General features: G+C 45.6%; 2 protein-coding genes across 2 annotated transcripts; both read left to right on the top strand.

Annotated features, from left to right (window-relative positions):
- The first annotated feature begins 726 nt into the window (after positions 1–726).
- LOC119228873 (uncharacterized protein KIAA2012 homolog) lies at positions 727–6,171 on the top strand. The gene is made up of 13 exons (XM_062564877.1): positions 727–849; positions 1,012–1,143; positions 1,291–1,437; positions 1,569–1,758; positions 3,024–3,158; positions 3,405–3,515; positions 3,636–3,710; positions 3,863–3,996; positions 4,077–4,207; positions 4,479–4,868; positions 4,955–5,112; positions 5,667–5,853; positions 6,040–6,171. The coding sequence occupies exons 1-13, from the start codon at positions 739–741 to the stop codon at positions 6,158–6,160; spliced, it is 2,022 nt and encodes a 673-aa protein (XP_062420861.1). The 5' UTR covers positions 727–738; the 3' UTR covers positions 6,161–6,171.
- Positions 6,172–6,999: 828 nt separating this feature from the next.
- On the top strand, positions 7,000–12,108 carry si:ch211-67e16.4 (uncharacterized). Its single transcript, XM_037488130.2, has 9 exons — positions 7,000–7,265; positions 8,154–8,606; positions 8,987–9,204; positions 9,431–9,559; positions 9,789–9,876; positions 9,988–10,193; positions 10,674–10,745; positions 10,855–10,918; positions 11,358–12,108. Exons 2-9 carry the CDS (start codon positions 8,186–8,188, stop codon positions 11,573–11,575), a joined length of 1,416 nt encoding a protein of 471 aa, XP_037344027.2. The 5' UTR covers positions 7,000–7,265; positions 8,154–8,185; the 3' UTR covers positions 11,576–12,108.
- Positions 12,109–12,111: the final 3 nt, after the last annotated feature.

Raw genomic sequence — 12,111 nt, forward strand, 5'->3', positions numbered from 1 at the left:
GAATGAGGTGTTCTCACATTACAAGGGTTAGAACGCCGTGTAACCCGGGCTGCAGGCAACACTTAAAAGTCTCATATTCTTTGCGTGTGTGTGTTGTGTCTTCCAATGAATGTTGCTGCGGCCGGGGCAACTGACACACAAGGCTAACTGACTTAACCTAGCAACTGGGATTTAACACACACACGCACACACACATACGCACGCACAAGGCAGTCTTTGAAAGGGGGGCAACAGGTACGTCCAATCTTTTGTCTCTTTAAAGGTCGTTAAACATTATCCAAATGGAGGAAAATGTGACAACGGGTGTGATCAAATATACCGACACACTAAAGGTGAATCCACCTTCCTCATCCTCTTCCTTCCGCTTCCACTCAACGTGAATCTTTCTTTCGTTTTTCAGGGCTCTGATCCCTGACCTGCTCGCTGCTACCTTCTCATGTTTGTGATTGAGGAAATTGAGTTTATTCTGATGTTTGTCATCTATGTACGATGAATCGTCAAGAGGGACAATTTCTATTAACTCATGTTCAACATGCTGCTTCTTCATTCAGTCAGCCATGACCTTTCATACCCTCGTGGGACCAGTCCAGTCCGAATTAAGAAAGTTTTGACAAATTAAGTAATTGCCATTCAGGCGGAGAACCGTCGTCTTCATCTTTCTTGAGTCGAAATCTTTGAAATGACCTATTTAAGCCCGGTCCTCCGCGACAAGGCCTTCCTTTAGGACCACAAGACGCCATGAAGGATTTGCACCTGTCCCGGCTGAGTCGGGGGTGTGGCCGATTTGTGGCGTCGAAAGGAAGCGAGGGGAGACGCGGGGGACGGGTGGACGTCTGCTTCACACCGCAGGTGACACAAAGATCAGTTCTAACGCTGGAATACAGCCTCGATGAAATAACCCCGGCTGCAATTGGGTCCGATTTGTATTTGCATTTTATCCTTAACCAATGGATCTGTTTACCGATACATCAATCCAGTCGTCATCCATAAAATCGACCGTTCAACCAACAGGATTTCCACACCTGGAAGTCCCAGGACTCCCTGCTGCGTCTATCCAACAGCGGGCGTCTGCTGACGGAGGCCGAGTCGGCCCTTCCAAAGACCTACAGCACCCGAAGGGGGCAGCTTCTGCTCTACTCCCAGGTACCTGTGTGTGTGTGTGTCCATGCGAGTACACCGTTTGGTTGGTTCCACACAATTAACCACGACGGAAACCACAAGAGCCGTCATTTTAAGCTTCGTAAACAACAGTTCAGTTCAGTTTCCAGGTTGACCTTTGTCCGTCTCCAGAACTCGGCTTCTTTGGAGAGCAGTTGTCCCTCAGAGACCAGAGACAGGAAGCGGAGGGTCGTCCGCCGCCACACTCAAAAAGTGGAAGGGCCGCTGAGTGGCGCCACGGAGCTATCGGCTGCCATTTTGAGCCACAGCAACACTCGGGTGATTTTTATGTTGACCATTTGATTGATTCATTTCTCCTTCAGAGCAGTCCAATTTTCCTGCATCTGTCTGATTGTGTTCTTTGCCTTCTTCTGGCCAAGCGTGTGTACTCATGGAAGTCTCTCCTCCAGTTCACCACCTCCAGACCGGGCCCACACGTCTTTCCTCCTCTTGGCCCCCCCCTTGCTCCGGACCTCCGTCGTCCCAGTCCTGCATCGGCCACGACTCGAGAGCAGTCCAGTCCAGGGTTCCCGGCACATTTGACCCTCCAGCGGCTTCCCGCGGAGAGACGCTCTGCACGGACGGAGAATCTCCCTGAAGGTAAAAGACAGCGGGTTAATGCAAAACGATGTAAGGCGTTATTCAAGGTGCAGTTTTGTTGTGAGCAAGCTAAACAGAAGCCATTTCATATTAAAAAAATAAACTAAATATATTTCAAAAAATCCATCTACCAAAGTCGCAGCTTTAGTAAAACATTCCTGTTTCGTGATGAAAGAAAATAAACCACGTGGAAAAATGCCACACAGTGAGCAGATGTATTTTGACACTAATTCCAAGTTAAATTGTTTGACAAAATAAACAGCAGCTTAGAGTTCAAAATGACTCTCACAGAGTCAATTTAACTCACTACCCACTGATGTTGAGTGTGTTGAACGCTTGAGTATTGTTAAATTTCAACTCTATAAGAGTTAAATTAACTCTTTAACAGTGTTTAAATGGCAACATTTTAAAAAGTGTTACATTGACTCTGTGGAGTGTGGACCCCATGGGACACTTTAAAAGTGTTCAAATGAACTCCAATAGTGTTCATTTAAGTCTGTCCATTTCGCTGTGCACCAAGTGAACCCCCCAAACCTGTTCAATGCTACCTAGCGTGTGACGAAGGCATCGATGAAGGATGGATGAATGGGAACGGACACGCAAGGAGAGGTGTGTTTGTGTGGACCGTCTCCAAAAACAAAAAAGAAATGGCCAAAAGCCGAGAATGAATCAATGCAAGTCAAGGTATCTACATGTGCACCTTTACAACTCGCCCCCTACAGTTTATGTGGATAAACATGACGCACTGTTTGCTTTCTCTACAACGAGGCCTCCTTCCTCCGCTGGCAGCGAGGCACTCAAACTGCAGCGGACCCTCTCCGGAGAGGACACACGGGGTAAGAGGTGCTACGTGAAGATACATTTCGTTAAAGCAAAAACTCCCAAATAGCACATATGCATCTGTTGTGCGTCTCAGCCGAAATGGGAGGGCGCCTGCGGTGACGTACAACAAGCACGGCGCTTCCCTCCCGGGGTGGAGGGTCACAGCGGCCGGGGGGCCCGGCAGGAAGCCCAATCCACGGCTGACGAGGTCCACTCCAAAGGAAATCTGAACACGCTCCATCAGCCGCCTCTGTTTCTCCTCAGTAACAAAAGCACTCTTCTACATCAGGGAGATTTGGGCTGTTCATATTTTGACCAAGTATTTTCTTACATTGTTGCACCTTTTGTTACTTCTTCATATCGGGGATCCAACAGCACAAAGTCCACAGCGTCACATCCCAACAGATATTTGATCACGTCCATCCCACTGTCTCCTCCTTCAGAGCCTCCTCCAGTGGGAGAGTCGGGTCGGGTTGCGGGGCGGAGAGGCCCGGGCAAACAGAACCTCCAGGATCCCCGTGAGCCCAGCCGCGCTAACGGAGGCGCGGTCAGGGGCGTTCTGCCTCTGGAGCTCAGAGGTATGGAAACTACACAACGCAATGTTCTCAATGAGTTCTGCTTCCCATCTGTCTGCGGTAAACACATGGGCCCTAATGCAAGAACCAACACATTCTTTGCCTTTTAAATGGTCCCGTCTCTTATAATCTTATATTATAACATTTGTATTAAACTAAACTGAGCAGTTTGTAGTACAACATCTTTTCTATAAAGGTGTTTTCATAATGTCACTGTGCATACCTCCCTTTTGAGTCGTGCTGTGTCAGATCTACAGAACGAGGCCTCCCTCTTGGGTCCTGACGGGGAGATCATACAGCTCTCGCTGCTCGGCCACGGCCAGGACCCCCCTCCCACAGAGGGGGACGCAAAGGAGCCAGGTACCCTCAACGTGCCCTCAAAAATTCCATCTTCAGGAGGAACAATAAGGTCGGAACTTGGGTCTCGATGAAGCATTAGTTCGGAGTAGTTATCAATAACTCTCCATTTTGGTCTCTCAGATCTGTGGGTTTGGTCTACTGAAGGAGAGAAGTCACCATTGGTCATTGTGCTGCAGCCCGAACACACACATACAGGTCTGTGAACACACACACACACACACAAGTCCTTGAATGCATGTTCACCAAGCAGCTATAAGGACACACGTAAATCTCAGTTTCTTCATAGTTTGAATTTTGAAAATTCAAACAAATTTAACCAAACCTTTGGTTTGTTGATCACGCAACAGTGACCGAGAAAAAGACACATGGTGCAGAAATAAATGGAAAGGACGCTGAAAACTTCATTGGGACGCAGCAGGAAGGGAGGGAGGAGCCAACATTCCTTTCAAAGAATGTGTCAGGTGTGCGAAGGACACACCAGGTAGAAACATCTGTATTTATGCAAAGCAATGCTTGACGTGAGAAGCCATTCAGCTTTACAGTCACTTTCCTGTCCTTCAGAAACAGAAGAGGAGAGACAAGGAAGGGGGAAAAGGAGAAGAGAAGACAATTGAGGAGAGGGACGAGCGAGGGGAAGAGGGGAGGAGAAGGAGGAGAGGAGGCCTGAAACACAAGGAGTCAGTGGCTGGTAAGACATTAGAATGAAACATGACACATCGACATAGGACATTTGTTTGAAGAAAAGTCAAACAAACACAGGACTTTCACCCAGGAGATCAGTGTTCGTCCAAATACAAAAGCACATCCATCGTTTGTTTCAAAAAGAAGACCCAGCATGTCAATAGAAGTCAATACATACAGTGAGATTGGCGGCATTGAGAGTACATTTGTGAGTTGAAAATGTATTCATCTGTGTATCTATTTAGAAGTGTTTAATGTTCTGCATGTCTTTCCCTCTCTTTTCCCAGAGGACCCTCTAAAGGAAGAGGAGGTGCAAATCAGCCAGGATATGCACCCAGGGTCTCACGTGACGATCGAGAAAAGGCCCTCGGCAACACCGAGTCCCAACCACGATGCAACAACAGATGCACAGGAGGAGGACACGGAGCATCTTTCCACCGCCCAATCCGAGACGAGCTCAAGGAGGTCGGAGGTCGCCAGGAGGACTCGGCAGGAGGAAGAGGAGGCTGCAGCTCAGCGTCTGGCCCACAGAACACAGAGAAAGAGGCAGGAGGTGGTGAGGAAGAGGAGGGAGCGGGAGGAAGAGCAGAGGAAGCAGCAGGAGAGGAAGGAGGCCGAGGAAAAGGTTAAGAGCGAGGAGGAGGAGAGGAGGAGCAGGGCTGAGGATTTCAGGTCCTACTTTTTTCTTCCACAATAAAAAAGATTAATTCCATAAAGGTTTAACAGCAACTTCATGAAGATTCAATACAAATCCACAGGCTGATGAAGCTGGCGGAGGAGGAGGAGGAGAGGTGGAAGTGCGAGGAGGAGGAGGAGCAGGCGCAGAGAGAAGGAGAGAGGAGAAGGCAGGAGGAGATGAGGCGTCAGATGGAGCGTCTCCAGAAGATGAAGGAGGATGAAGAACAGAGGAGTGAAGGTGAGAGGAAGAGAAAAAGGAAAAGGATGAAGAAGAGAAAGCAGCGGGAAGAGAACGAGGAAGTCAGAGAGTTTAATGCAGACCACGATCCACTATTCATCACAAAGTCTATTAAAGACATCAAATGAATGTAGAGGGCTGAGTCTGTTTAGATTCAGACTAGCAGGTTGTGAATGATGTCAGTATCAGTACAGGACTTTTACTGAATTGTTGCATATTCATAATTTATAAAAACAAAAGTTATATAAAAAGATTATAAACGTCTAACTCTTAAAGGTTTGTTTGTGTGTGTACATATTCAAGTAAAAACAGGTGTAGCTTTCTATCTCTGAGCTTCATCAAATGAATGCTTATGGTATTTGTTTTGCTAAGTCTACCAGTATTTTATGCATGTTGGTATTCATCAATTTGGTTGAAAACACTTTTTGTGCCAAAAAATAGTAAAATAGTAAAATGCTTATGCGAGCAGGACTCATTAAAGGGCCAGTTGCACATGTATTTGCTTCACAGTTGACCGTAATTCATTATCATGGTTGACATTTCATCCCCTCCAGCTGAATGCCAGCGCCCGGAAGAGGAGAGGAGGCAGGAGGAGGACAAAAAGAAGCTCCAGGAGATGGATGAGGGCGAGCGGATGGAGTACCTCTGCAGGAAGGAGCAGGAAGAGGAAAAGAGGAGGAACAGACAGGAGGAGCGTAAGAGGAGAGAGGAGGCCGGGCCACAGGTGGAGCTTCTTTCCAGGTACATAAATACATACATACATACATACATACATACATACATACATACATACATACATACATACATACATACATACATACATACATACATACATACATACATACATACATACATACATACATACATACATACATACATACATACATACATACATACATACATACATGTGTGTGTGACTGTGTGCAGACAGACAGCGCTGCTGCAGCAGCCGTCTGCCTTTAAGAGGGGTCTTGTGTTAGAGGCCGGGCGTCTTGAGAAAACACAGTGTATCTCCAGACCGTGGATCTTCTCCTATTTCCCTTTGTGACAGCTACTGGGTCTAAAGGCGACTAAAAGCCAAGACCCTCGCCTGTGACCTTTAACCTCCATTTTAGAACAGGGTTTTCTGTTTTTATTTTCTCTCAAATGGGAGAAAAGGCTCACATCTACACCCCATCCTGTAGAGGAGATTAAGTTAAATAATGATGTGCTGTAAACCAATGAAAGACAAATCATGGCACCAAGCTTCAGTGATGACACACAACTCATTTAAGTGCATTAAGCAGAATTCTCACTCAAAGTTCTTTTCATTCTTCGTGTACAGTGATTTATGATTGCATATACACATACGCATCAGGTTCATTATAAATGAAATGTACATTTGAATAACTACATAATAAAACAGCTTAAAAGAAAATTACTGGCTAATTACTGTGTAAACGGCGTGCTATGTGTTGGTCAGAGTAGATGATCACATGTGAGATTTTTGGATCGGCAGTTGCATTTAATAAAAGTGGTCGCCATGTGGTTGTCGTTTTCCTGAAACAGTAATTAAACAAACCCCGGTGGGATGGAAAACAAATAAACAACAACAGACTGCCACCTTAATTATACATGGCACGTGTAAAACACATTTATATCTTTCCCTTTTATTGTACGAGGATGGCTGGTTGTTAATAATAATAATAACAAAACTGGTGGTGGAAAGGACAAAGTACATTTACTCAAGTAAGCAAGTTTTTAAGTATTTCTTTATGTCACTAGACTTTCACGCCAATATTACTTTTCTTTACTACAGTAACATCGTTTCTTTGCAAATTCCGATTTTTATAATATAAAATTAAAATGACCTAATGCAACCCGGAAGCACTTTCCTCATCCCGGAAATGAAACCGCTGTGATGGCAAAACAGTACAGATGTTTGCTCGTATCCTCAAGTTTACGTCGAACTAAACTGTCCTCCAGAAATGCGCCGCAGAGTATGTGGTGAAAAGGAAACCACCGGACGGCGTACAGCTGTAGCTAGCAGGTGTTACAAGGTCTGTGTTTAGCAGTTAGCTAAAGTCAGCTAACGTAAGCTAGCCTCAGCTAACGGGACGTCCGTCGCGTGGCTAAGCTAGCAGTCTGGTCCAAACTGTAACCCCGAACAAGTGGTAAGTAACATGTAACATGTTTCATCTTTCATGCCAAAGATAAAATGTACCCGGAATGTAGACGCAAGAGTTGTATCTGTGAGATTACTGTAAAGCTTCCTAATGTTATTAAAGGGATAAACCCCTAAGAATAATTAACCACACAAGTTATATAATATAAGTAATGTTCTTATAAATATATACAATTGTATATATATAATATATATCTATGTTGTATAGCTGCTACATGTTTACGCCCTCGCCTGTATGCAGAACTTGTACCTACAGTATGTGGACAGTAAAGGAAAAAACAGTCAATAAAGCTAACTCTGAACTTCTAGTCGGTGACGTCACCAGCGTTCATCACCCAGCTGTCGTTTTACAGACCTGCTTGCATATGACGTTGCATTGCATCACCAAGTTTGTCCTGAAACACTCCGCTGGTCATCCTTGTCTCTGGCATGTCACAAAATATGATTTGGCTGATGATGTCACTAACTGGAGCAGACTGATATGTGATGAAATCAATAGGTTATTCTATGCCATTGAACGTCCACAAATATAAACCTGAAGAAACCTTTATGTCATAATGGTAGTAGCCGTTAGGTTGCACTGCACAGTGGTTTCGATTACATAGAAAGGGGGGCACACCGATAGATTGATGCGTTAAGATTAATGTAAAAAAGAAAAAGCACAGAGAACCTTGGATTCCGACCAGCGACTTTCTTCTCTGCTCAAGTAGAAATTACTCCACCAGATCCTTTACCTCGCTAATTATTTTTTGCTGTTGTTTGAATCTGCTCCCTGTTGGAGAAATGTGTAGTCAATTCTGTCTTATCGGGGAATAAGTAAAGCTCAATGATAAGAATTATATTGCACTTCCAACCTTTGTTGTTGCTGTGCGTGCAGGCAAAACTTTGAAGCAGAACTCCCAGCTCAAAATGGATGTGAGCATTGCCGTGACGCTGATTCGGGGCCAGATGGGTGTCGTGGTGGAGCGCGCGGTCAACGGGGCGGTGGAGACCGTGCTGGCCGAGATGCTCAAAGTGGTCGGAGTCAAGTTCGAGGAGCTGAAATCCCAGGTGGCGCTGATGAAGAGGGACGTTGCGACGTTGCAAAGGGAGAAGGTCCAGAAGGAGAAGGAGAACGACAACATTCGAGCCAAGCTGCGCTACACCGAGCTGAAGCTGAAGTACTACAGGCAAGGAGTGGAGGAGGAGCTGCAGCAGAGGGCCTCCGCCTCCGCCTCGGTCCGCATCCACCCGTCCACCTTTCTCCAAGCACAGAGAGATGCGGAAGGTGTTTCCTCCACCGAGGCCTCCCAGTCATGCTTCACTCAGACCAGCACTTCAACCGGTCAAGGTAAAGACTCCTGCTTGGCCTTCTCACTCTTTACATACATAAGCCCGTCGCAGGTTGCTATCAACGTTCATGTTGGCTAACAAGTAATATAAATTGAATTTAATGGGTAAAAGAGGTTAAGCCTAATGAGGTAAACCCTAAACAATCTCTCTTTGATTAGTCCAGTCAAACCCATAACACATAAAAACAACACATTTAAAGAATGTAATCATGAAAAATATTATCTGTTCATCAGTTATACGATTTCTGCATTATTTTGAACTCCCATTGATTCTGGATGCTAGAATTCTGTATTGACCATACTGTAACCAGACAGGAAACAAGAAGACAGGAAACCCTTTTACTTGTTTTGAAATATATTTATATTTATACACACACAGCTTTGTTCTGTCCCGCGGAGCGAGACGCGGCTCGGAGCATCGATCAGGAGGGCGACGGCAAGTGGACCTTTCATCTCGCGCCACCCGCCCCAGGCAGGGACGCCGCGGCGGCCCCTCCCGTCTCACTGGATCCGGAGCAGCGGTCGGCCGACGGCTCGCCGTCCCACGATGGCTCCGCCCAGGCCGATAGCTCCACTCTGCCCTCCTCTGCTCCACAGGTGACAACAGACTGCTTTGAAATATTATTGGTTTTGTTTTTGATTCCCTGAAAAACCACTTGAATGAATCCACAGAAAACTAAATGGCAACAATTCAGCTCTTTGATTAAGATTTTAAGTCATTTCTGGAATAAATATAAATACAGACTGCCCAAATACTAGAGGACATTTGTGAACCAGTGACGGTCTGACACATCACAGTCCTAAAGTCCCTGTTGCAATGCAGGTGAAGCAGGAGGCCCCGGAGGAAGAGGAGGTGATCTGTATCAAGGAGGAGCCAAAGGAGGAGCAGGAAGTGACGGCCGGCGTTCTGCTGGACTGCCAGATGCAGCAGGGTCCTTGTCCAGTGTTCGAGGTGAGGCTACAGCTGAAGGGTCAGCGTCCTTCTCCAGGAACTAGTTTCCACCAGCATTCAATGATCAAAAGAAGGAATATCTAAAGTTAAAGTTAAAGCTTTGCTGCCTCCTGGTGGAACGAGTTGTTAATAAGAGAGAATCAAACCAAGTGAAACAAGTTACCGCCTCCCAGCTGAATACCACAAAGTGTTGGGAGCAATCTGTGGATTCCCTCGTTTGCTCCTCCAGCCTCAGCGGCCAGTGACGCAGTGTTTAGGACCTCCAGTGAGCCAGAGAAGTGACGCCGCCGCCTTCGGCCCGGCCGGACCCAACCCCCGTGAGTAGATCCGTGTGTGAGTGAGAGCTCATGGCGCTCGAGCCGCTGCATCGATCGCATTGATTAGCGAAGCCCCTCCGTGTGTGTGTGTGTGTGTGTGCGCGCTCTCAGATCTGGTGCCTCGGCCTGTGGCCTCCCTGCAGCCGATGGCGGCTCCGCCGTGCGGCGTCCTGCCTCGCCAGGCGCCGCGGCCCTGGCCTAAAGACCTCAGTCTTTATGAAGAGTACAAACTGCGCCGCAATGAGCTCCGCCGGCGAAGCATCAACCGACGCAGGGAGCTGGAGAAGACGCTGCCTCAGCCGCTGCTGGCCGACCTGGTAAAGCTCGATTGGGTCCAGTTAGACGGCTGAAATGGTTTCTGAATGGATTTACATGCCTTTTAGTTTGGTTGGTTGGTTGTGCACAAGGGAAACAGAATGATGAATATTGGTTCTATAGGACAGAAGATTGAAGACGAATAAAATAAATAAAGTGGACCAGCTTCCGGTTTCCTTGTTGAGTTCACACTAACAGAGCTGGTATCAACATGGTGCGTTAGCTCATCTAATATCTACAGGCCAATTGCATTATAGTGGCTCAACAAGGGTCACCGATCGATGCTTTTCTGGAAAACAAATTGAAAATCAGTTTCGTAGGATTCAATGAGGGGCCAAAATAAACCAAGAGAAAAGGGTTCTAATAACAGTCTGTGACGTATATACGTAATGTACTACAATCTTTAAACATTTAAATACGTAGAGTTTTATTTAAAGTGTCGTCTTACAGCCACCTACATTTTTAAAAAAAATGTTTATAAGGTGCGAGAGCGTCGCGAGAAGACCAGACTGCGGGTGGCCAGGTGGAGGGCGAAGAGGAAACTCCAGGACCACGTGAGTTCTGACTGAAGCTGAAGACGCACAGAAGTGTCCCGTTTCTTTGTTTCGTCTGATGTGAACCTTGTCGTCCCTCTTAATCGAGTCCTGTCTTCTCTGCTCTCAGTCTCTAGGTGGCGCCGCAGGTTTTGCTAACGGCAGCCAACATCAGCAGCTCAGAGGGGCCTGTGGTAAGAGGACGCCATCATCCTTCCGCTTTTTTAGAACGCTTTCTCTGAATGTTGAGTCCCTGTTTGTCGACGGCTTAATGTCTCTTCAGTCATATGGCTTTAAAAAGTAAGGGACAATTTGTGCTCACAGGAGACAAATGTAGAGGAAAGTTTTTTCACTATTTTTAGAATAATATAAAAATGTCTGAAACTACAGTTTAATATGATTATAACTGGAACGAAGCATTCAGATACAGATGTTACTCGTACGTGTTGTTGACAGGTTTGCGCTTTATGGATATTACCGTCTCAGATTTTGAGATAGTGATGTTCACATAAAAATGAGAGACTTGTGGACATCAGGTTTGGTTCAATTTACAAATATGAAGAGTAGAAGCGAATCAAAGTTGGATATGAAAGGATTGTTTGGGGTGACGGAGACTTCCTGCTTGTGTTTCAGCCTCCGGGAGCCAGCAGAGAATCGGCTCAGCTCCGCCTCCGTCCGACAGCTTCCTCTCAGACCCTCTGCCCTTCATCCCCACCTCCTCCTCCTCATTTCTGTATCTGGGAGGCCACGACATGGCTCCGCATCAGCACACTGTGACATCGTCATCCTCCTTTCAGCCACAGCTCAGCCTGTTGCAGCAGAACGTCTCGTTGACCGACGTCTTGCAGTGAGATCTTTTCAAGATTCATTAATGACGTCAAATATCAAGATTTAAATGATCTGGATGCTGGGCATCTTCTATTTCATGTCTGTTAGTTCTGTTCATCCCGGGTTTTCTTCACTAGTATTAATAGTATTACTATTTGTTGAATTGTAAAAGTTGAGTTGCTAACAAATTATTTAATCAAAATAGTCCTATTCCAATTCTATTCATTTCCAAAATAAGCAATTCTGCCCTTATTTATTTGCTCATTTTGAGCTTTTCAATAAGCTTTTGCTTTTCTAGATGCTGCAGACAAAGGGAGTTTTTTTTCCTTTTTTTATTTGGAACAATCAAATAAAGTCAAAATCTATAAGTCTATAAATGTGACAGACATTAAAGACTTAATTTAATTTAAAGACTGCAATAGAAGCTTTTTGCACAACTTGAAGGCTAAAACAGCCTTCTTTATTGAGCATGTATTTGATGTTATCTTAATGTGTTATTTAAATGTACAGGCCTTAACCTTATCCATGTCCATAAAAAGAACCAATGAGCACCTGATAT

The sequence above is a fragment of the Pungitius pungitius genome, chromosome 10 (genome assembly GCF_949316345.1).
Source record: "Pungitius pungitius chromosome 10, fPunPun2.1, whole genome shotgun sequence".
Lineage (NCBI taxonomy): Eukaryota > Metazoa > Chordata > Actinopteri > Perciformes > Gasterosteidae > Pungitius > Pungitius pungitius.